The sequence below is a fragment of the Nomascus leucogenys genome, chromosome 12 (genome assembly GCF_006542625.1).
Source record: "Nomascus leucogenys isolate Asia chromosome 12, Asia_NLE_v1, whole genome shotgun sequence".
In the NCBI taxonomy this organism is placed as follows: domain Eukaryota; kingdom Metazoa; phylum Chordata; class Mammalia; order Primates; family Hylobatidae; genus Nomascus; species Nomascus leucogenys.
Window position 1 is genome coordinate 45,825,848 of NC_044392.1, and position 25,063 is coordinate 45,850,910.

The following is a 25,063-nucleotide window of genomic DNA, read 5'->3' on the forward strand; positions in this document are numbered from 1 at the left end:
TTTTCCTTTTTTTTTGAGACCGTGTCTCACTCTGTTGCCTAGGCTGGAGTGCAGTACGTGATCTTGGCACACTGCAACCTCCAACTCCACCTCCGCCTCCCAGGTTCAAGCGATTCTCCTATTTCAGCCTCCCAAGTAGCTGGGATTACAGGTGTGTGCCACCACACCCAGCTAATTTTTGTATTTTTAGTAGAGTTGGGGTTTCACCATGTTGGCCAGGCTGGTCTTGAACTCCTGACCTCAAGTGATCCGCCTGCCTCAGCCTCCCAAAGTGTTGTCGGGATTACAGGCATGAACCATTGTGCCCAGCCAAGGGTGGTTTTTTTGTTTGTTTGATTTTTGGTTTTTTTGAGACGGAGTCTCACACTATTGTCTGGGCTGGAGTGCAGTGGTGCAGTCTTGGCTCACTGCAACCTCTGCCTCCCAGGTTCAAGCAATTCTCCTGCCTCAGCCTCCTGAGTAGCTGGGATTACAGGCGCCCACCACCACACCCGGCTAATTTTTTGTATTTTTAATACAGACGGGGTTTCACTTTGTTGGCCAGCCTTGTCTCCAACACTTGACCTTGTGATCTACCCACCTCGGCCTCCCAAAGTGCTGAGATCACAGGCGTGAGCCACCGCACCCAGCCAAGGATGTTTTTTAATAAACAGGAGTATACTCTAAAATAATGATGAAAAGTATAGTATATTTATTATATAGACCAGTAACAAAGACATCAAGTATTATGTATTATACCTAATTATGTCTGCTATGCTTGTATTCAACTCGTAGCGCTATAGGTTTATTTACACCAGCATCACCACAAACAGATGATTAACACTTTGTACTGCAAAGTTCTGACAGCTAGGAGGAATTTTTCAGCTCCCTTATTACCTTCTGGGTCCACCATCATATATGCAGTTCATTGTTGACTAAAACATTGGCACATGACTATATGTATAAGAATTTCATTCTTTTGGCCAGGTGCAGTGGCTCATGCCTGTAATCCCAGCACTTTGGGAGGCTGAGGCAGGCAGACTACCTTAGGTCGGGAGTTCAAGACCAGCCTGACCAACATGGAGAAACCCTGTCTCTACTAAAAAAAAAAAAAAAAAATTTTCTCCCATTCTGTAGGTTGCCTGTTCACTCTGATGGTAGTTTCTTTTGCTGTGCAGAAGCTCTTTAGTTTAATTAGATCCCATTTGTCAATTTTGGCTTTTATTGCCATTGCTTTTGGTGTTTTAGACATGAAGTCCTTGCACACGCCTATGTCCTGAATGGTATTGCCTAGGTTTTCTTGTAGGATTTTAATGGTTTTAGGTCTAACATTTAAGTCTTTAATCCATCTTGAATTAATTTTTGTATAAGGTGTAAGGAAGGGATCCAGTTTCAGCTTTCTACATATGGCTAGCCAGTTTTCCCAGCACCATTTATTAAATAGGGAATCCTTTCCCCATTTCTTGTTTTTGTCAGGTTTGTCAAAGATCAGATAGTTGTAGATATGCAGCATCACTTCTGAGGACTCTGTTCTGTTCCATTGATCTATGTCTCTGTTGTGGTACCAGTACCATGCTGTTTTGGTTACTGTAGCCTTGTAGTATAGTTTGAAGTCAGGTAGCGTGATGCCTCCATCTTTGTTCTTTTGGCTTAGGATTGACTTGGCGATGCGGGCTCTTTTTTGGTTCCATATGAACTTTAAAGTAGTTTTTTCCAATTCTGTGAAGAAAGTCATTGGTAGCTTGATGGGGATGGCATTGAATCTATAAATTACCTTGGGCAGTATGGCCATTTTCACGATATTGATTCTTCCAACCCATGAGCATGGAATGTTCTTCCATTTGTTTGTATCCTCTTTTATTTCATTGAGCAGTGGTTTGTAGTTCTCCTTGAAGAGGTCCTTCACATCCCTTGTAAGTAAACCTACTCATCTGACAGAGGGCTAATATCCAGAATCTACAATGAACTCAAACAAATTTATAAGAAAAAAACAAACAACCCCATCAAAAAGTGGGCAAAGGACACGAACAGACACTTCTCAAAAGAAGACATTTATGCAGCCAAAAAACACATGAAAAAATGCTCATCATCACTGGCCATCAGAGAAATGCAAATCAAAACCACAGTGAGATACCATCTCACACCAGTTAGAATGGCCATCATTAAAAAGTCAGGAAACAACAGGTGCTGGAGAGGATGTGGAGAAATAGGAACACTTTTACACTGTTGGTAGGACTGTAAACTAGTTCAACCATTGTGGAAGTCAGTGTGGCGATTCCTCAGGGATCTAGAACTAGAAATACCATTTGACCCAGCCATCTCATTACTGGGTGTATACCCAAAGGACTATAAATCATGCTGCTATAAAGACACATGCACACATATGTTTATTGCGGCACTATTCACAATAGCAAAGAGTTGGAACCAACCCAAATGTCCAACAACGATAGACTGGATTAAGAAAATGTGGCACATATACACCATGGAATACTATGCAGCCATAAAAAATGATGAGTTCATGTCCTTTGTAGGGATGTGGATGAAACTGGAAAACATCATTCTCAGTAAACTATCGCAAGGACAAAAAACCAAACACCGCATGTTCTCACTCATAGGTGGGAATTGAACAATGAGAACTCATGGACACAGGAAGGGGAACATCACACTCCGGGGACTGTTGTGGGGTGGGGGGAGGGGGGAGGGACAGCATTAGGAGATACACCTAATGCTAAATGACGAGTTAATGGGTGCAGGAAATCAACATGGCACATGGATACATATGTAACAAACCTGCACATTGTGCACATGTACCCTAAAACCCTAAAGTATAATAATAAAAAAAAAAAAAAAAAAAGACACAATACAGTGAATTATCAGAGGAAACTGGATTTCTTACAGAAATCAGAGACTTAACCTAGAAGCATCATAAATAAGTATAAATTAAAAATCTGAAGAGGACACGAACTCCGGGAAGTGCAGCCAGGACTAAAGCACTGGGCCCCAACCAGAAAGTCTCCGAGAGACAGGATTTCACAGGACATTGCCAGAGGAGAGAGACTCCTGTGAAGTTTAATTCATAGGCCTGTAAATTAAGGCTAATGGATCAGAGTCATTTATATTCCAAGTTTGGAAATTTATGATAGCTTTTTGTTTTATTTTTTATTATTACATGTTTTCTTGGTTCTGGAAATGATGATTAAATTACTAGATGACATGAATAAGCCTTCAATAAAGAGCTTTATCAGAGTCAAAAAAAAAAAATTTCATTCTTTTTAAGGCTGAATAATTTTATATAAGACAAAAACAAAAAATCAAACAAAAATACTATTTCAATAGATAGGAAAAAATGTTAAAAGATCATAAATTTGCCTGGAAAACTTCTCAAGTTATTTAAACACAAGAATTTCTCCTTTTTGTAATCAACCTTAGATTATGTGTAATAATGAAGGAGAGCAGGTGCCAGATGCTCTACCCTTAATAATTTTTAATAATAATAAAATACTTAATAAGCTTCATAATGACCTGTGTGTTTTTGGTTGTAGTTTTGCTGTATTTGTTGTTTTATGTAGACTATTATACTTAAAATATATCTTTGGCATATATCATGTGGAGTATGGTGGGAAAGAATAGCTAAAAATAAAAATTGGTGACGGAAAAATCCTTAAATAATTAAATATTTTTTTAGTTAGTACATATTAGTTCTTGTAGCTGTTTGACCCCTTTGTATAAGCAAATATCAGAATAGGTATTGAAATTGATAGTGTTTTTTGTTTCAGGAAAGTATCTAAGACAAAAGAGAATTGACTTCCAGCTTCCTTATGATATCCTTTGGCAGTGGAAACACAATCAGGTACAGAGAGCCTGTTTTACCAGGTTTAATTCTTAAGTGCTTGTAAAGGGGGAGGGGTGGAAATGCAAGTGTTTTTCTTTCTCCTTGTTATGTTTTCATCTTAGGAGGTTTTCAGGAGTGTCCCTGGGAAGGTTAGAACTAAGAAAAATGAATTTGCATCCATCTTTAATGTGACCTATTTGCCTTTACTCTTACTGCAAAATAGCAGTAAGTTCCTGCCTTCCTAGGCAACCTTCTGTTGTTGTTCTGGACTTTTATTTTGGTAGCAAAGATTTTGTTCTGTAAGAATTCTATTTGATGCAGGTCTCAGGAGAATTTAGATGTACTGCCAGCAGCACTAAGAAATTTCAGACTTTATTTTTGTTGGCTCCTTCTTATCAGTTTTAAATTTATTTTCCACATGCAAAAGAGATTCTTCTATCAAAGGAAACAGGGAAATGTTTAACACTCTTACACTTTTAAAAGATCTTTAAATATATTGGTAACTAAAAATAGGAAGATGCCGTTTTTTTTCTCTTGCTTCCCAAATTGAAAAGTTTCCCTTAGTGATTTTTGTATTAGCTTATAGCCGCCAGGTCCCAGATTGAGAACAACCATTGGGAAATAGAAATAGTCATGCAATTGAGGTGAATAGATTTCCTGAGTTCTGCCAAAATGCCACCAAAGGTTTATTCTGGAAAGCCAAAATTGACATTCCCCTCTGCATTGTCTTCTCCAATGGCCTCTCTTGAATTCTGAGAGTATTAATATGTTAGGTATTTGTCTCAGAGTTTTTAACAATGAAGGAGAGAATGCTTTGAACATACTGACTGGAAAATGATGGTGGGATTATTCCAATATATTAATAAACAGTCTAGCTTTGTGCAAGTTGCTGTTTGTTTTGTACAGTCCCTTATGGCAAAATGCTGGAAGATTGCCTCTCTTCTAATGCATTCTTTTTTTTTTTCTTTCTAATGTCTTCTTGATTATAATGATTATAATGTGAGAGCTCCATTTTGCCTGCCTGCCCTCTCTCCTTTATTCACTAAATTAATTGCCTTAATTAAAATTTGAAATGTTTTCCTACAATTCTCAACCTGAAAAGCCAGGGTACTCATCTTTTTAATTTCATGTACCCACCCAGACATCTAAATAAGCCCTATGCATGTTGTTTTCCTTTCTTTTGATAGAAGGAAATAGAATCTTAATTTGTCCACATGAATAGCTTTGGTCTCCAGTGTGATTTTCATTTAAGTCTATCCAACAACATGCTGAAGAAACACATAATTCCACTTCTATAAACTATTTAGTGCTTATTCTGTTGAATCTTATTCTCTCACCTTTTATTTCAGAGTAAAAAGAGATCACACCAAGAGTTTCCCTCAAATGTATCCAACCCAAAATGTCTTGTAAATATTTCCAGATGAGCAGAGCATATAGAAAATTTCCTGTATTTTTAGTGATTGATGCTGCCGTCTGGCATTTGAAGTTAAATGCTATATCAAGATTTTTCTTCTTTTCTTCTAGCTATACAAAAAGCCAGATGTCCCACTATATAAGAAAATTCGTTCAAGTGAGTAACTTAGGAGCTATTTTTTCTGCCTCTATACATTAATGTTCTTCTGAGCCTAGCACTTGAAAAATTATCCTGTAGGTTCACAAACTATTCTTTGCTTTGTTTTCAAGATGTCTACGTTGATGTTAAACCGCTTTCTGGTTACGAAGCTACCACCTGTAACTGTAAGAAGCCAGATGATGACACCAGGAAGGGCTGTGTTGATGACTGCCTCAATAGGTACTGTCATGCTTTGATTTCTCTAAAGCATAGGCTTTAAGGTGTACATACAACACTTCCTTTGGAGGGTACAGTTAAATAGGCTCTTTGATTTTTCTTCAAGAAGTCGCATAAAGATATATAAACCATATGGGTGGGCGGAGTACAGAAACAGAAAATGAATGAGATTTAGAGTCTTGTGTGTGCCTTCATTGGTTTAAATCCTTTTACTTTGTTTTTTTTGGTTTTTTTGGTTTTTTTTTTGAGACAGAGTCTTGCTCTGTCGCCCAGGCTGGAGTGCAGTGGCGCGATCTCAGCTCACTGCAAGCTCCGCCTCCCGGGTTCACGCCATTCTCCTGCCTCAGCCTCTCCGAGTAGCTGGGACTACAGGCGCCCACCACCACGCCCGGCTAATTTTTTGTATTTTTAGTAGAGACAGGGTTTCACCGTGGTCTCGATCTCCTGACCTCGTGATCCGCCCGCCTCGGCCTCCCAAAGTGCTGGGATTACAAGCGTAAGCCACCGCGCCCGGCCACCTGGCTAGTTTTTGTATTTTTTTAATTTTTTTTTTTTGAGCCAGAGTCACGCTCTGTCGCCAGGCTAGCTCTGTCGCCAGGCTGGAGTGCGGTGGCGCGATCTCAGCTCACTGCAACCTCTACCTCCCGGGTTCAAGTGATTCTCCTACCTCAGCCTCCCGAGTAGCTGGGACTACAGGCATGAGCCACCACACCTGGCCAAGAGACTATATAATTTTAAATGGCACTGAAATTTCAAAGTGGAAATGTCTAATAGACAAAGGAGTAGATATAGAATTTGTTGTTTTAGTAACAATGCACATTTGCAGCAAAATAAAAAAGAATTTTTTATTTTGAAATTTTACAGTGAATTTTACATCAGTATTTCCTGTTCTGGATAGTTCTCATGGCCAAAAGTAGCTTCCTTCATCTCTAGTCAACTGTCTATGTGGTCTGAAGGGAATCAATGTTTTAGTTCTTCCTGCTTCATCATGCCAGTTGGGAAATTCTACCTTACCTCCATCACTGTAAATTCACACCTTATCATTTTATGTACATACAGTTTCACGTAGTGTTTTGCATACTGATTTTCTTTACTCACAAATATTTTAAATGCACACTTTTATTAAACAGTGTGGTCCACAAGCTCATTATTTTTATTTATGACACAGGATATCACTGTGTTGCCCAGGCTGGAGTGCAGTGTCGCCATCACAGCTCACTACAACGACCTCCCGGACTCAAGCAATCCTCCCATGTTAGCCTCCTGAGTAGCTGAGACTAAAGGCGCATGTCACCACGCCTGGCTAATTTATTTATTTTTAACATAGAGACGGGATCTCGATACTTAGCCCAGGCTGGTCCTGGACCCTTAAATCTCACTATGTGAGGACAACCTGGATCTACGTTTAGTAGCTGGCTGGGGTGCAACTCTCTCGTTTTTCTTTTTCTTTTTTTTTTTTCTTTTGAGACGAAGTTTCATTCTTGTTGCCCAGGCTGGAGTGCAATGGCACAATCTCAGCTCACTGCAGCCTCCACCTCCCAGGTTCAAGCGATTCTCCTGCCTCATCCTTCATCCTTCCGAGTAGCTGGGATTACAGGCACCTGCCACCATACCCGGCTAATAATTTTTGTATTTTTAGTAGAGACAGGGTTTGGCCATGTTGGCCACGCTGGTCTCAAACTCCTGACCTCGGGTGATCCTCTTGCCTCGGCCTCCCAAAGTGCTGGGATTACAGGTGTGAGCCACTGCTTCCAGCCCAACTCTCGTTTTTCAAGGGCATTATCTGGCTAAAGATAATGGCAAATTGTACTAAATCAAAGACCTCACATTGTAGTTTACAGCATCTAATTTCAGATTTTGGTAAATTTAGTTTGGTTTCCAGACACAACAAATAGAAACATGTTTTGGTTGTATATAATTTAAGGATTTATTCTGGTTGTCAAAACAAATGGGGAATATATTTCAGTGCCTTGAACTCTAGAAACTACAAATTTTCAGTAACCTCTGAATGATTGTTCCCTGGAAGAAATCTTTTAAAATTTAAATCTCTCTTATCTGAGCACTCTTTTATTTGTACTTCAGGGTTTTCTTTAATCCATATGCAGTTTATAGTATGTGTTATTAGGTATTATGAAAATACTTGGTGCCAGCCAAGCACAGTGGCTCACGTCTATAATGCCAACACTTTGGGAGGCTGAGATGGGCAGATCACTTGAGGTCAGGAGTTTGAGACCAGCCTGGGCAACATGGCAAAACCCCATCTCTACAAAAAATACAAAAGTTAGCAGGCATAGTGGTGCACACCTGCAGTCCCAGCTACTTGGGAGGCTGAGGTAGGAGGATTGCTTGAGCCTGGAGGTCGAGGCTACAGTAAGCTGTGATCACGCCACTGTACTCCAGGCTGGGTGACAGAGTGAGACCCTGTGTCAAAAAAAGAAAAAAAGAAAATATAGGTGTGGAATATTATGAACTAGAGGTTACATTTGAAGCCATGATTATAAATGAGCTCTCTAGAGAAAAGGAATATGGTAGAGGAAAAAAGGATTTCTACCAGAAAAGACAGGAATTGTTATTGGCAAGGTGGGAAATCCAGTGTCATAAAAAATGAGGAAAGCCAAAAAAGGAAGGCATTTCAAGAGGGGTATTCAATAATATTCATGTACCAAAGAAGTCAGCAAAAGGAAGAGTAGAGTAAAGGTGGTTGAATTTGATGTTGTCACTGTCTTCTTTACAACTGAAGCTGATTATCTTAAATTGAAGAATAATCCAGTCGATACTTTCTCTGCTCCTATTTATATGATTTGACACTGTGTGCCGTCTGCCCTTTAGAATCGTGGTGGTATTTTTGTTTAGAATAAGTCAGATCACTCTGAAAGTACTTTAAGGTATAAAGTGTTATATATTTTCTTTACAAAACTTTTTCCTTTTTTTTTTTCTTTTTTTTTGAGACAGAGAGTCTCGCTCTCTCACCCAGGCTAGAGTGCAGTGGCACCATCTCGGCTCACTGCAGCCTCCGCCTCCCAGGTTCAAGCGATTCTCCTACCTCCGCCTCCCAAGTAGCTGGGATTACAGTTGCCACCACGCCTGGCTAATTTTTGTATTTTTAGTAGAGACAAGGTTTTGCCGTGTTGGCCAGGCTGGTCTCGAAGTCCTGACCTCACGTGATCCTCCCGCCTCTGCTCCCCAAAGTGCTGGGATTACAGGCATGAGCCACCGTGCCCGGCCTTTAAAATTATGATTATAAATATAACATGATATTTCAACGATTATTTTCTTGATCATTCCTTGTTTTAGTCATGCTTAAGGCCAGGCATGTTGGCTTACGCCTGTAATCCAGCATTTTGGAAGGCCAGGGTGGGCGGATCACTTGAGTCCAGGAGTTTGTGACCAGCCTGGGCAACATGGAAAAAACCCATCTTTACTAAAAATACAAAACATTAGCTGGGCATGGTGGCGTGTGCCTATAGTCCCAGCTATTCTGGAGGCTGAGGTGAGAAAATCACCTGAGCCCAGGAAGTCGAGGCTGCAGTGAGCCAAGATCATGCCACTGCACTCCAGCCTGGGCAACCAGAATGAGACCCTGTATCCAAAAAACAAACCAAAAAATTATGCTTAACAGCCTAGATGAGATTTCAAGCCATACACCAAAACTAAACAGCTCCCATTAAAAGAGCCAGGTGCATTGGCTCACAAAATGCTATAATCCCTAGCATTTTGGGAGGCCGATGAGGGAGTATCCCATGACCCCCAGGAATTCGAGACCAGCCTAAGCAACATAGCAAGACCTCACCTGTACAAATAATTTTTTTTTTTTTTTGAGTAGCCAGATGCGGTGGTGCGCGCCTGTGTTCCCAACTACCCAGGAAGCTGAGGTGGGAGAATTGCTTGAGCCCAGGTGGTCAAGGCTGCAGCAAGCCATTATTGTGCCACTGTACTTCAACCTGGGTGACGGAGCGAGACCCTGTCTCCAAAAAAAAGTAAAGAAAGCAGTGACAAGATGTGTGTGACTTCTTTTGTCTTCTATGTTCAGTTTTCTTTTTTTTTTTTTTTGAGACGTAGCCTCACTCTGTTGCCCAGGCTGGAGTACAGTGGCGCGATCTCAGCTCACTGCAACGTCCGCCGGACAAGTTCAAGCAATTCTCCTGTCTCAGCCTCCCGAGTAGCTGGGACTATAGTCACACATCACCACGCCCAGCTAATTTTTGTATTTTTAGTAGAGATGGGGTTTCGCCACGTTGGTCAGGCTGGTCTTGAACTCCTGACCTCACATGATCCTCCCGCCTCTGCCCCTAAAGTGCTGGGATTACAGGCATGAGCCACTGCACCCGTCTAGAATTTTTACCTTGTTAATTCACTAACTATTATGGGTTCAGCTAGTCAGATAGCCTGGAAATGTCATTTCAATTAATGTAATATAAAATTCCTGTAATACAACAGCAGCAAATATACCTAATGTCACTGAACTGTACTTTAAATGATTAAGGCCGGGTGTGGTAGTTCATGCCTGTAATCTCACCTACTCAGGAGGCCGAGGCAGGATGGATCCCTTGAGCCAAGGAGTTCGAGGCTATAGTAGGCTGTGATCAGGCCACTGCACCCCAGTCTGGGTGACAGAGGGAGACTTCCCCTCTTTAATTAAAAAAAAAAAGGCCGGGCATGATGGCTCACGCCTATAATCCCAGAACTTTGAGAGGCTGAGGCGGGCGGATCACTTGATGCCAGGAGTTCGAGACCAGCCTGGCCAACATGGCAAAACCTCATCTCTACTAAAAATACAAAAATTAGCCAGGCGTAGTGGTTCATGTCTGTAATCCCAGTTACTTGGGAGGCTGAGGCAGGAGAATCCCTTGAATCCAGGAGGCAGAGGTTGCAGTGAGCTGAGATTGTGCCATGCACTCCAGCCTGGGTGACAGAGTGTGACTTTGCCCCAAAAAAATTAAAAAAAAAATTAAAAAAAAAAAAAAAAAAACCCGGCTGGGCGCAGTGGCTCATGCCAGTAATCCCAGTATTTTGGGAGGCTGAGGTGGGTGGATCATTTGAGGTCAGGAGTTCAAAACCAGCCTGGCCAACATGGTGAAACCCCATCTGTACTAAAAATACAAAAATTACCCAGGCGTGGTGGTATGCGCCTGTAATCCCAGATAAGGCAGTAGAATTGCTTGAACCTAGAAGACAGAGGTTGCAGTGAGCCGAGATCATGCCACTGCACTCCAGCCTGGGCAATGGAGTAAGACTCTGTCTCAAAAAAAATAAGAGTAAATTAGCGGCCGGGTGCAGTGATTCACAAGCTTGTAATCCTAGCACTTTGGGAGGCCGAGGCAGGCAGATCACCCGAGGTCGGGAGTTTGAGACCAGCCTGGCCAACATGGTAAAAACCGTGTCTCTACTGAAAATACAAAAAATAGTCGGGTGTGGTGACACACATCTGTAATCCCAGCTACTCGGGAGGCTGAGGCAGGAGAATCGCTTGAACCTGGGAAGCGGAGTTTGCAGTGAGTCGAGATTGTGCCAATATACTCCAGCCTGGGCAACAGAGCTAGATTCTATCTCAAAAAAAAAAAAAGTAAATTAGATATTCTACCACAATTTTTTTTTAAATCAGTAAATGGGCATGAGTGCTTCAAAATAAGAGTACAGTGAAATCATCATCAAATTACTGGTTCTTCTTTGGATCACAGTTATTTATTTATTTATTTATTTATTTTGAGACGGAATCTTACTCTGTCGCCCAGGCTGGAGTGCAGTGGTGCGATCTCTGCTCAATGCGACCTCCACCTCACAGGTTCAAGGGACTCTCCTGCCTCAGCCTCCCAAGTAGCTGGGGTTACAGGCGCACACCACCACACCCAGCTAATTTATGTATTTTTAGTAGAGACAGGGTTTGACCATGTTGGCCAGGCTAGTCTTGAACTCTTGACCTCAGGTAATCCACCCACCTCAGCCTCCCAAAGTGCTGGGATTACAGGCATGAGCCACCGTGCCCAGCCTTATTCTTGGAACAGATAAATATGGTAATGTTTACCCAGGATGCTGAGTGGACAGTTAATCATTTACAAGAAGCATTCAGGATTTGCAACCTGACTTGGAAATTCTGAATATTATTAATTTTTGACATTTATTATTTTAATCTTAGTGATTTGGGTACTTTTATTAAATAAAAATGAATTTCATGTATTCATTTTTAAGTGTTTGTAAAATTTAAAAATGGATGCATCAAGGTATGTATCATGTAAATTGATGTACAGTTATTCCTTTTTTTTCTAGAATGATCTTTGCTGAGTGTTCCCCCAACACTTGCCCATGTGGCGAGCAATGCTGTAACCAGAGGATACAGAGGCATGAATGGGTGCAATGTCTAGAACGATTTCGAGCTGAGGAAAAAGGTTGGGGAATCAGAACCAAAGAGCCCCTAAAAGCTGGGCAGTTCATCATTGAATACCTAGGGGAGGTTGTCAGCGAACAGGAGTTCAGGTACAGTGGTAAATGATGGTACTCTAATAAAATGCCAAGGTATAAGATTAGAATGGAGAATGGAAGATTTGAAATTTACTTTCAGCTACTCTTTAATTGCCTTTCAATCATTTATCTTCGCTTTAGGAACAGGATGATTGAGCAGTATCATAATCACAGTGACCACTACTGCCTGAACCTGGATAGTGGGATGGTGATTGACAGTTACCGCATGGGAAATGAGGCCCGATTCATCAACCACAGCTGTGACCCAAATTGCGAAATGCAGAAATGGTAAGGAAGCAGAAGAAGGTGAAGCCAAGAATCCAGCAGAATAGGCATTGAGTGCAGCAAGGGATTGATCTTTCCAGTGTCAGTCAGCTTATACAAAGCAGCTCAGGCTGTTCCCCCATTACCCCAGATCCCACGGGCAGAGTAAGCTGCTTCATTTCACCCTAACTTCTCACCCCAAGACAGATATTTTTGTTTTTATTTGTGTTTTGTTTTTTTTGTTTGTTTTGCTTTTTTGGTTTTTTTGTTTGTTTTTTTGTTTGGCATGCAAGTAGTTTCAGAATCTATGTCCTAGAAAAATATAATAATGATGATGATGATAGCCAGGGTGGTGGTACATGCCTGTAGTCCCAGCTATTTGAGAGGTTGAGGTGAGAGGATCACTTGAGCCCAGGAGTTTGAGGCCAGTCTGGGCAACATAGCAAGAAAAAATCAGAAACAAAAAATAATGATAATAGGCCGGGTGCGTTGGCTCACGCCTATAATGCCAGCACTTTGGGAGGCCAAGAGTTTGAGACCAGCCTGACCAACATAGTGAAACCCATCTCTACTAAAAATACAAAAATTAGCCAGTCATCGTAGCGTGTACCTATAATCCCAGCTACTTGGGAGGCTGAGGCAGGAGAATTACTTGAACCCAGGAGGCCGAGGTTGCAGTGAGCTGAGGTCACACCAGTGTACTCCAATCTGGGTGACAGAGCAAGACTCCGTCTCAAAAAAATAATAATAATACCTAATATTTATTGAGTTCTTACTATGTGCTAGGCACTGTGTTACATGGATCATCTCATATCAGTTCATTCAGCCACTCTACTGCATGCTTATTAAATACCTGGTGCATTTCTCACAAAGAGAAATAAAAATAAGTGAATCTGGAGGTCCCTTCCCCTCAAATAGATTAGCATCTAATTGAGAAGGAAAAATATCACACCAAAAAATAATTTTAAAAAGATTATATGAGAATAGTATGAACAACTTTGGGGTTTTTTGTTAAGTTTTTAAAAATTAAAGTGTAATTCATATACAGAGAAATACATAGTTTTTTTTTTGTTTTTTTTTTTTTTTGAGATGGAGTCTCGCTCTGTTGCCCAGGCTGGAGTGCAGTGGCGTGATCTCAGCTCACTGCAAGCTCTGCCTCCTGGGTTCATGTCATTCTCCTGCCTCAGCCTCCCCAGTAGCTGGGACTACAGGTGCCTGCCACCACGCCCGGCTAATTTCTTTTTTGTATTTTTAGTAGAGACGGGGTTTCACTTTGTTAGCCAGGATGGTCTCGATCTCCTGACCTTGTGATCCGCCCGCCTCGGCCTCCCAAAGTGCTAGGATTACAGGCGTGAGCCACCACGCCCATCCAGAAATACATAAATTTTTTTTTCTTTCTTTTTTTTTTTTTTTTGAGACAGAGTCTCGCTCTGTCGCCCAGGCTGGAGTGCAGTGGCGCAATCTCAGCTCACTGCAAGCTGCGCTTCCTGGGTTCACGCCATTCTCCTGCCTCAGCCTCCGGAGTAGCTGGGACTACAGGCACCCACCACCATGCCCGGCTAATTTTTGTAAGAAATACATAGATCTTAAGCGTACATTTCCATTAGTTTTTTCAAATGTATATACCCATATAACCAACACCCCTATGAAAATATGACATACTTTGTCATTTCAGAAAGTTACCTTTTAAGTCAGTCTCCCAATCCCCCAAAGCAAGCACTGATCCGATTTCCATTGCCACAGATGAGTTTTACCTATTCCAGAACTTCATGTGAATGTATTCTTTTGTGTCTGGCCTCTTTCGTGTTAAAAACATGTTTTTGCAGTTCATCCATGTTGAATGCATTAGTGGTTTGTTGCTTTTTAATGTGGAATAATACTCCTTTGTGTGAATTTACCAGTTTGTTTATCAATTACTGTGAACAACTTTATATTTGAAAAGTTAGATGAAATGAACAAATTATTTGAAAAACATTCCACCTGGGCACAGTGGCTCACGCCTATAATCCCAGCACTTTGGGAGGCCGAGGTGGGTGGATCACAAGGTCAGGAGTTCAAGACCAGCCTGGCCAAGATGGTGAAACCCCGTCTCTACCAAAAATACAAAAATTAGCCAGGCGTGGTGGTGGGCACTTGTAATCCCAGCTGCTCAGAAGGCTGTAGCAGAGAATTGCTTGAACCCGCAAGGCGGAGGTTGCAGTGAGCCAAGATTATGCCACTGCACTCCAGCCTGGGAGACAGAGTGAGACTCAGTCTCAAAAAAAAAAAAAAAAAAAAAAGAGAAAAACATACCTTTCCAAAACTGACATAAGACGAAATAGAAAATCTGCACATGTACCCCCAAAATTGAAAATATAACTAAAAATATCTAACAAAAGAACCTGGAGAACCAGATGTCTTCACTGATAATTCTTCCACGTACTTAAAGAACAAATAGGCTGGATGCGGTGGCTCACACCTGCAATCCCAGCACTTTGAGAGGTAGAGGTGGGAGGATTGCTTGAGCCCAGGAGTTCAAGACCAGTCTGGGCAAGATGGTGAGACCTGTCTCAACAAAAGTTTAAAGATAAAATTTAAATATTAGCTGGGTGTGATGGTGCTACTTGGGAGACTGAGGTGGGAGGATCGCCTGAGCCCAGAAGTTCCAGGCTGTAGTTTTCTGTGATCATGCAACTGCACTCCAGCCTGGGTGACAGAGACCCTGTGTCTATTTTAAAAAATGAAGACGACGAAGAAGAAATAATGGCAGTACCACTTATGAACTCTTTGCTTCTATAAAACTAGCATTACCTTCTTCTAAAATCTAACCAGTAAAAAATATAGGCCAGTGTCTTCCATGAACATAGACACAAAAATCCTAAATAAAATATCAACAAATAAAATTTAACAAATAAAAAGCTTAATACATCATGACTATGTGGGGTTTATTCCAGGAATAAAAGATTGTTTGGTTTAACATTCAAAAATCAGTGTAAACCAATGTAATTTTATCACATTAACAGACTAAAGACTAAAAATCATATATTGTCTCAATAGAAGCAGAAAAAGCATTAAACAGTATTCAACGCTCATTCATAATTAAAACTCAGCAAACTAGGAATAGAAAGGAACTAACAAATCTGCTAAAGGAAATCCATTTTTAAAAAATCTTTAGCTACCATTATACATAAATAAGGATATCCACTGTCATATCTACATTTGAAGATTCTAACCAATACAATAAGAAAAGGAAAAAAGTATAAAGATTAGAAATGACAAAAATTTAACTACCATTATTCGCAGATGACATTATTATACACATGGGAAATTTCTGCAGACATAAGTGAATTTAGCAAGATTAATGGAAAGATGGTCAGTATATAAAAATTAATGTATTGAGTACATTTTAATATATTAGCAACAACCAAGTAAAAAGTGAAATTTAAAAACCATTACAAGGCCAGGTGCAGTGGCTTACGCCTATAATCCCAGCACTTTGGGAGGCCAAGGCGAGCGGATCATGAGGTCAGGAGTTTGAGACCAGTCTGACCAACATGGTGAAACCCTGTCTCTACTAAAAATACAAAAATTAGCCGGGTGCGGTGGCATGCGCCTGTAGTCCTATCTACTTGGGAGGCTGAGACAAGAGAATCACTTGAACCTGGGAGGTGGAGGTTCTAGTGAACTGAGATCGCACCAGTGCACTCCAGCCTGTGCGACAGAGCAAGACTTGATCTCAAAAAAAAAACCAAACCCATTACAGGCTAGTTGCAATGGCTCACGCCTGTAATCCCAGTACTTTCAGAGGCCGAGATGCACAGATTGCCTGAGGTCAGGAGTTCGAGACCACCCTAGCCAACATAATGACTGAAAGAAACCCTGTCTCTACTAAAAATACAAAAATTAGCCGGTTGTGGTGGCACACGCCCGTAGTCCCAGCTATTGGAGGCTGAGGCAGGAGAATTGCTTCAACCCAGGAGGCAGAGGTTGCAGTGAGCCGAGATCGTGCCACTGCACTCCAGCCTGTGTGACACACCAAGACTCTGTGTCAAAATAAATAAATAAATAAATAAAAACCAATACAATTTACAATAGCTTCATAAAAGACTAGTCCCTAAGAATAAATCTTATGAAAGTTTGTAGGACCTCTATACTAGAAGCTGTCAAAAGTTGGGAAAAAATAAAGATGACCTAAATTAATGGAAAAATATGCAATGTTCAAGGGTTGAGTGTTGACAATTTTTTTTTAAGTGAAAGGAAGTTTATTAAGAAAGTAAAGGAATAAAAGAAAAGAAAGGCTATTCCATAAACAGAGCAGCCCCGAGGGCTGCTGGTTGCCCATCTTTATGATTCTTTATAGATTATATGCTAAACACGGGTTGGATTATACATGAGTTTTCTGGGAAAGTGGTGGACAATTCGCAGACCTAAGGGTTCCTCCACTTTTTAGACCATATAGGGTAACTTTCTGACGTTGCCATAGTGTTTGTAAACTGCCATGGCACTGATGGGAGTGTAGTAGTGAGGACACCCAGACGTCACTCTCATTGCCATCTTGATTTTGATGGGTTTTGGCCAGCTTCTTTACTGCAGCCTGTTTTGTCAGCAAGGTCTTTATGACCTGTGTTTTGTGCCAACCTCCTATCTTACCCTGTAACTAAGAATGTCTAACCTACTGGGAATGCAACCCAGCAGATCTCAGCCTAATTTTACCCAACCTCCATACAAGATGGAGTCGCTCTGGTTTAAACGCTTCTGACATTTTCCCCCTCCCTTTTATAAGAGAACCCTTAATCCTTAGGGGTAAACAGGGGTGAAGATCCATCTTTAGTAATTTCTTCAGGTTGAATAGGGGTGATGATATTCCTGCCTATTAGGGTCTCTTGTATCCAAGGTAGAGAAGAGATCAGTCAGCATCAGTATGGTGAGGGCCATTCATAGTTCTGACAAAAGTTGATATTACGGGTCAGGAACCCTATACAGGGACTGTGTAGAAAAGGTATGAGGCCAGTTTTCCCAAGGGACTTTTATTGGCTCTCTAAGCCAAGTTTGGTTCCTTAATAGAACACTCCATTCCAATCAAAGCCTTGGTAAAATAACCAGTTTCTCCAATTGTATCAACTTGTTTCCAGATTTTGGAGAAATGAGGTAGAGAGAAACAAACATCCTTCAAATTTTGTTCGCAGGAGTTTTACTCAATTGTTAAGAGCTGTCAATATGCCGGGCATGGTGGCTCATGCCTGTAATCCCAGCACTTTGGGAGGCTGAGGCAGGTTGATCACCTGAGGTCAGGAGTTCGAGACTAGCCTGGCCAAAATGGTGAAACACCATCTCTACTAAAAATACAAAAAAAAAAAAAAAATCAGCCAGGCATAGTGGCATACACCTATAGTCCCAGCTACTCAGGAGGCAGAGGCAGAAGAATCGCTTTAACCCAGGAGGTGGAGGTTGCAGTGACCTGAGATCGTGCCACTGCACTCCAGCCTGAGCGACAAGAGCAAAACTCCATCTCAAAAAAAAAAAAAAAAAGCTGTCAATAACTCAAAAGTTTTCCTTGACTCAAAAGTCAGCCAATCAGTGTTGCAGTCTATTTCCTTTGGGTTGTGGGTCTCCTAAGTATCATCCCTTCGTGGTTGCCAGAAAGATGCCGGAAAGGGGTTCTGATCCAGACTCCAAGGGAGGGTTCTTGGATCTCCAAGAAAGAATTCAAGGTGAGTACATAGAATAAAGTGAAAGCAAGTTTATTAAGAAAGTAAGGGAATAAAAGAATGGCTACTCCATAAGCACGGAGCAGCCTTTTTTTTTTTTTTTTTTTTTTTTTAAGACAGAGCTGGAGTACAGTGGTATGATCTTGGCTCACTGCAGCCTCCTCCTCCCAGGTTCAAGCCATTCACCTGACTCAGCCTCCTGAGTAGCTGAGACTACAGGCACACGCCACCATGCCTGGTTAAATTTTTTGTATTTTTTGTAGAGACAGGGTTGTGCCATGTTGTCCAGGCTGGTCTTGAACTCCTGGGCTCAATAAATCAGCCCGCTTCAGCCTTCCAAAATGTTAGGATTGCAAGTATGAGCCACCATGCCGGGCCTGACAAGCCAGTTTTTAAAATAGGTAAAAGAATAGGTACTTTTTAAAAGAGTATAAAAGTGGTCAATAAATATACAAAAGCGCTTAATATGTTAGATACGGTTATTAGGGGAAATATTAAACTAAATTGGAAAACCACTACATACCCTCCAAAATGTCAAAAATTAAAGACTGACAGTATTGGCAAGGGTAGAGCAGCATAAATACCTTAGATTTGCTGGTAGAAGTGTAAATTGGTATAACCACTTTCAAAAAATGGCACAACCTACCAAAGCTAAACATATCCGGTAAACCAGCAACTCTAATCCTAAGCGTGTCCCTAGCAGAAATGAGTGTTTATGCTAGACTTGTGCAGCAAGAATGTCACCTAGAAGATATCTTTTTCTCCCCTTTTTTTGGAGACAGGGTCTCACTCTGTCACCAGGGTTGAAGTACAGTGGGACGATCTTGACTCACTGCAACCTGGGCTTCCCAAGTAGCTGGGACCACAGGCGCATGCCACCATGCCTGGCTAATTTTTGTATTTTTTTATAGGGATGGAGTTTTGCCATGTTGCCCAGGCTGGTCTCAAACTCCTGGGCTCAAGCGATCCTTATTCCTCAGGCTCCCAAAGTGCTGGGATTACAGGTATGAGCCACCACACCCGGCAAGAAGATAACCTTTTTTTGGTTTTTTGTTTTCGTTTTTTTGAGACAGTCTTGCTCTGTCACCCAGGCTAGAGTGCAGTGGCACCATTTTGGCTCACCACAACTTCCGCCTCCTGGGTTCAAGCGATTCTCGTGCCTCAGCCTCCTGAGTAGCTGTAACTAAAGGCGTGCGTCCCTACACCTGGCTAATTTTTATATTTTTAGTAGAGACAGTGTTTCGCCATGTTGTCCAGGCTGGTCTCGAACTCCTGGCCTCAAGTGATCTGCCCGCCTAGACCTCCCAAAGTGCTGGGATTACAGGCGTGAGGGTAGGTGACAGATCAAGACTCTGTCTCAAAAAATAGAAAACTTACAGTATATATCAGCAAACTTGTTGGCTTTGCACCTATAAAACTTTATTTACAAAGATGGGAGCAGTGACCTGTGGACCAGAGTTTGCCAACTCCTGGTACACATTTAAAATGCTTTCTGCAGCTGGGCTCGGTGGGTCATGCCTGTAATGGCAGCACTTTGGGAGGCTGAGGAGAGTGGATCACCTGAGCTCAGGAGTTTGAGACCAGCCTGTGCAACATGGCTAAACCCTGTCTTTACTAAAAATACAAAAATTAGCTGGTCATGGTGGCGAGGTGGGAGGATCGCTTCAGCCCGGGAGGCAGAGGTTGCAGGGGGCTGAGATTGCGCCACTGTACTCCAGCCTGTACAAGAGTGAGATTCTATTTAAAAATAAAAAATTAGCGAGGCACGGTGGCTCACGCCTATAATCCCAGCATTTTGGGAGGCCAAGGCAGGTGGATCACGAGAGGTCAGGAGTTCGAGACCAGCCTGACCAACATGGAGAAAACCCATCTCTACTAAAAATACAAAATTAGCCAGGCGTGGTGGCATGTGCCTGTAATCCCAGCTACTTGGGAGGCTGAGGCAGGAGAATCGCTTGAACCCAGGAGGTGTAGGTTGCAGTGAGCCGAGTTCACGCCATTACACTCCAGCCTGGGCAACAAGAGCAAAACTCCATTTCAAAAAATAAATAAAATAAAATTTTTTTTTAAAATGCTTTCTGAATTCAGGAAAGAAAAATACTAAAAACTAAAAATTTTAGGCAAGGTTACATGTAATAGGGCAGTATCTAAGCTAACCCTTAATGTGTTCCACATTGGTAAGGAGACAAGAAGAAAAAGGCTAAGGAGTCAAACAGCCTGGGTTTTAATCCCCTGGGTTTGAATGCCACTTAATTGCTATATAACTAAACAAACTCTGAGGCATATATACTTCTTATATAAAATAGATATCATAATGCCTATCTTGTAGGATTGGGGTTTTTTCTATAGGATTGTTTTGAGAATTAATGGTATAACTTGTTATCAGTATGGCATGGTAGTTAAGATTTTGAAGCCACAGTGTCAGTTTGAAACTTGATTCCTCAAGTTATCAGCTGTGTAACTTTGGGCAAGTGTCTCTGTGTGCCTCAGTTTCCTCATTTGTAGTATGAGGGTTATAATAATAATAGTACATATTTTTATATAATTGTTAGGAGGATGAAATAAGTTAATATAAAATATTATAAAAAGCACTCAGTAAATGTTAGCTATAATGATAATGACTATATTCTTTTTTTTTTTAATATGTTGAGATAAGGTCTCACTATGTTGCCCAGGCGAGTCACAAACTCCTGAACACCTAAAATACAGTCAAGCGCGGTGTCTCATGCCTGTAATCCCAGCACTTTGGGAGGCCAAGGCGGGCGGATCACGAGCTCAGGAGATTGAGACCGTACTGGCCAACATGGTGAAACCCTGTGTCTACTAAAAATACGAAAAAGTAGCTGGGCGTGGTGGCACGTGCCTATATCCCAGCTACTCAGGAAGCTGAGGTAGGAGAATCTCTTGAACCCAGGAGTTGGAGGTTGCAGTGAGCCGAGATTGCGCCACTGCACTCCAGCCTGGCGACAGAGCGAGACTACATCTCAAAAACAATAAACAAAAAAACACCTAAAATACTAAATGATCATTACCTTACATATAATAGAACAAGAGAGGCACTCATGTGATAAGAGATTGGTAGAACTGAAAGATTTGTATAGGTAAGCCATAAAAAGTAATTTTAACTCATTTAATAAGTGAACTAAACCCTTTTTATTTTTTATTTTTGAGACGGAGTTTCCCTGTGTTGCCCAGGCTGGAATGCAGTGGCATGATCTCAGCTCACTGCAACCTCTGCCTCAGGGGTTCAAGTCATTCTCCTGCCTCAGCCTCCCAAGTAGCTGGGATTGGAGACATGCGCCACCACACCCATCTAGTTTTTGTTTGTTTGTTTTTTTGAGTTGGAGTCTCGCACTGTTGCCCAGGCTAGAGTGCAGTGGCGGGATCTCGGCTCACCGCAACCTCAGCCTCCCGGGTTCAAGCGATTCTCCTGCCTCAGCCTCCCAAGTAGCTGGGAATATAGGCACATGCCACCATGCCTGGCTAATTTTTTTCTTTTTTTCTTTTTTTTTTTTTTTTTTTTTTTTTGAGATGGAGTCTCACTCTGTCACCCAGGCTGGAGTGCAGTGGTGCGATCTTGACTCACTGCAACCTCCGCCTCCCAGGTTCAAGCTATTCTCCTGCCTCAACCTCCTGAGTAGCTGGGATTACAGGTGCATACCACCATGCCCGGCTAATTTTTGTGTTTTTAGTAGAGATGGGGTTTCACCATATTGGTCAGGCTGGTCTCGAACTCCTGACTTTGTGATCTGCCTGCCTTAGCCTCCCAAAGTGCTGGTATTACAGGTGTGAGCCACCGCACCTGGCCTTAATTTTTGTATTTTTAGTAGAGACGGAGTTTCACTATGTTGGCCAAGCTGGTCTTGAACCCCTGACCTCATGATCTGCCCTCCTTGGCCTCCCAAAATGCTGGGATTACAGGTGTGAGTCACTGCGTGTGGCCTTGCCTGGCTAATTTTTATATTTTTAGTAGAGACGGTTTTGCCATGTTGGCTGTGCTGGTCTCAAACTCCTGACCTGAGGTGATCCACCTGCTTCGGACTCCCAAAGTGCTGGGATTACAGGCGTGAGCTACCGTGCCTGGTCTGGTCTTGAACTCTTGGCCTCAGGTGATCCTCCCACCTCAGTCTCCCAAAGTGCTGGGAATACAGGCAAGCCATATTTTAGGACTTTGAATACCAAGCAGGAAAAGTTAAAGCCCAATTGACAAAATAGACCATGTTTTCAAGAAAAATTATTTAGGATTCTTACTCTGGCAGCATTATACAGGCTGCCAAGGATAGAAAAGAGATTAAAAGTGGAGGCTGGGCGTGGTGGCTCATGCCTGTAATCCTAGCACTTGGGAGGCCGAGGCGGGCAGATCACCTGAGGTCGGGAGTTCAAGACCAGCCTGGCCAACATGGGGAAACCCCATCTCTACTAAAAATACAAAAATTAGCCAGGTGTGATGGCTTACACCTGTAGTCCCAGCTACTCAGGAGGCTGAAGCAGGAGAATCGCTTGAATCCGGGAAGCGGAGGTTGCAGTGAGCCGAGATCGCACCACTGCACTCCAGCCTTGGCATCAGAGGGAGACTCCGTCTCAAAAAAAAAAAAAAAAATTCCAGCCTTTATAACTCTGTTTTCTCTCTTTTCAGGTCTGTTAATGGAGTATACCGGATTGGACTCTATGCTCTTAAAGACATGCCAGCTGGGACTGAACTCACTTATGATTATAACTTTCATTCCTTCAATGTGGAAAAACAGGTAAGAATAATACATCCTAGAGGGAGATTGAACTTTATCCCTTACAATGCTGTAATAACATGAGCTTTTAGTAAACATGATTGACTTGGAGCCATTAAGAAGTATGTGGGAGGCTGGACACAGTGGTTCACACCTTTAATCCCAGCACTTTGTGAGGCAGATGTGGGCAGATCACTTGAGCTCAGAATTTCAAGACCAGCCTGGCCAACATGACAAAACCCTAAGTGTCAAAAATACAAAGATTAGCTGGACGTGGTGGTGCGCACCTGTAATCCCAGTTTCTGGGGAGGCTGAGGCAGGAGAATTTCTTCAACCCTGGAGGCGGAGGTTGCATTACGTTGAGCCAAGATTGCACCATTGCACTCCATCCAGCCTGGGCGACAAAGCAAGACTGACTCTGTCTCAAAAAAAAAAAGTATATGGGAGGTCAGGCGCAATGGCTTATTCCTGTAATCCCAGCACTTTGCGAGGCTGAGGCAAGCGGATTGCTTGTAGTCTAGGAGTTCAAGACCAGCCTGGGTAACATGGTGAAACTCTGTCTCTACCAAAAAAATACAAAAACTAGCCAAGTGTGATCGCATGTGCCTGTAGTCCCAGCTACTTGGGAGGCTGAGGTGGGAAGATTGCTTGAGTCTGGGAGGTGGAGGTTGCAGTGAGCCAGGACCACGCCAATGCACTGCAGCCTGTGGAACAGAGCAAGACCCTGTCTCAAACACAAAAAAAGAGGCTGGGTGTGGTGGCTCGTGCCTGTAATGCCGGCACTTTGGGAGCCAAGGCAGGCAAATCACAAGGTCGGGAGTTTGAGATTAGCCTGACCAATATGGTGAAACTCTGTCTCTACTAAAAATACAAAAGTCAGCTGGGCATGGTGGTGCATGCTTGTAGTCCCAGCTACTCATGAGGCTGAGGCAGGAGAATCGCTTGAACCCAGGAGGCGGAGGTTGCAGAGATTGCACCAATGCACTCCATCCTGGGTGACAGAGCGAGACTCCAACTCAGAAAAAGAAAAAAGGAAGAAAAGAAGTACATGGGAGCCTGGGCACAGTAGTGCATACCTACCTACAGTCCCAGATACTAAAGAGGCTGAGGCAGGAGGATCACTTGAGCCCAGGAGTTCAAGGCTAACCTGGGCCACAGAACGGGACCCCTTCTCTAAAATGTTTAAAATTTTTTGTTATTAAGACAGGATCTCGTTCTGTGGCCCACACTAGAATGCAGTGATGTGATCATGGCTTACTGTAGCCTTAATCTCCTGGGCTTAAGCAGTCTTCCCACCATTCCCTTCTGAGTAGCTGGGACCACAGGCATGTGCCACTGTGCCTCGCTAATTTTTTTTTTTTTTTTTAATTTTTTGTAGAGATGGGGTCTCTCTCTTTTGTCAGTGCTGGTCACAGACTCCTGGACTCAAGCGATCCTCCCATCTCAGCCTCCCATAGTGCTGGGATTACAGACCTGAGCCACCAGGCCCAGCCAAATTTTTTAATTAAGTGCTTGCTTTGACAGCATATATACTAAAATTGGAATGATACAGAGAAGATTAGCATGGCCCCTATGCAAGGATGACAAACAGATTACTGAAGCATTTCATGTTTGTTTGTTTTTTTAATTAATTTTTTTTTGAGGCAGAGTCTCGCTCTGTCGCCCAGGCTAGAGTGCAGTGGCATGAGCTCGGCTTGCTGCAAGCTCTGCCTCCCAGGTTCACGCAATTCTCCTGCCTCAGCCTACCGAGTAGCTGGGACCAAGTGCCTGTCACCACGCCCAGCTAATTTTTTGTATTTTCTTTAGTAGAGACGGGGTTTCACCATGTTAGCCAGGATGGTCTCGATCTCCTGACCTTGTGATCCGCCCACCTTGGCCTCCCAAACTTCTGGGATTACAGGCATGAGCCACCACACCTGGCCTTTTTAAATTTTTTTTTTAAGGAAGTATATAGGAGAGGACAGTTTTTCACTCTGTACTCCACCTGTCTGAGAAACATAGTGCCCAATTACTTTGAAGAAAGAGATTGCCCTGTCATTTTTGGTCTACAATCAGTTAACTTTTCTGGGGAAGAAGTTTTCCTAAAATTTAATCCATCATTTCTATTCCAGTGGAAACCCATTTCTATTTATACTCTCAATCAGCTGTTTTCCCCTATATGCAAATTTCTTGATTTATACTTAATGTGTGTCCAAATGGCTCAGGAATCCTCTTTAAGCTAGTAAATGAGACGGCAAGCTAAAAAAAAAATTATTCTCAGCTGGTCACAGTGGCTCACACCTGTAATCCCAGCACTTTGGGAGGCCAAGGTGGGAGAGTTGCTTGAGCCCTG

General features: G+C 42.3%; 1 protein-coding gene and 1 non-coding gene across 6 annotated transcripts in view; both read left to right on the top strand.

Annotated features, from left to right (window-relative positions):
* Positions 1–25,063, top strand: part of ASH1L (ASH1 like histone lysine methyltransferase) — a 234,754-nt gene that overhangs the window by 185,706 nt on the left and 23,985 nt on the right. For all 5 annotated transcript variants that reach the window (XM_030824301.1, XM_030824299.1, XM_030824300.1 and 2 more), the window contains 6 exons: positions 3,756–3,829; positions 5,336–5,381; positions 5,495–5,603; positions 11,865–12,071; positions 12,198–12,344; positions 22,644–22,752. In XM_030824301.1, the coding sequence (XP_030680161.1) occupies positions 3,756–3,829; positions 5,336–5,381; positions 5,495–5,603; positions 11,865–12,071; positions 12,198–12,344; positions 22,644–22,752 (692 nt within the window). The remainder of the gene's footprint in view (positions 1–3,755; positions 3,830–5,335; positions 5,382–5,494; positions 5,604–11,864; positions 12,072–12,197; positions 12,345–22,643; positions 22,753–25,063) is intronic.
* LOC115837702 lies at positions 24,240–24,346 on the top strand. The gene has a single exon (XR_004032762.1). It is a non-coding gene; the product is annotated as a U6 spliceosomal RNA (small nuclear RNA).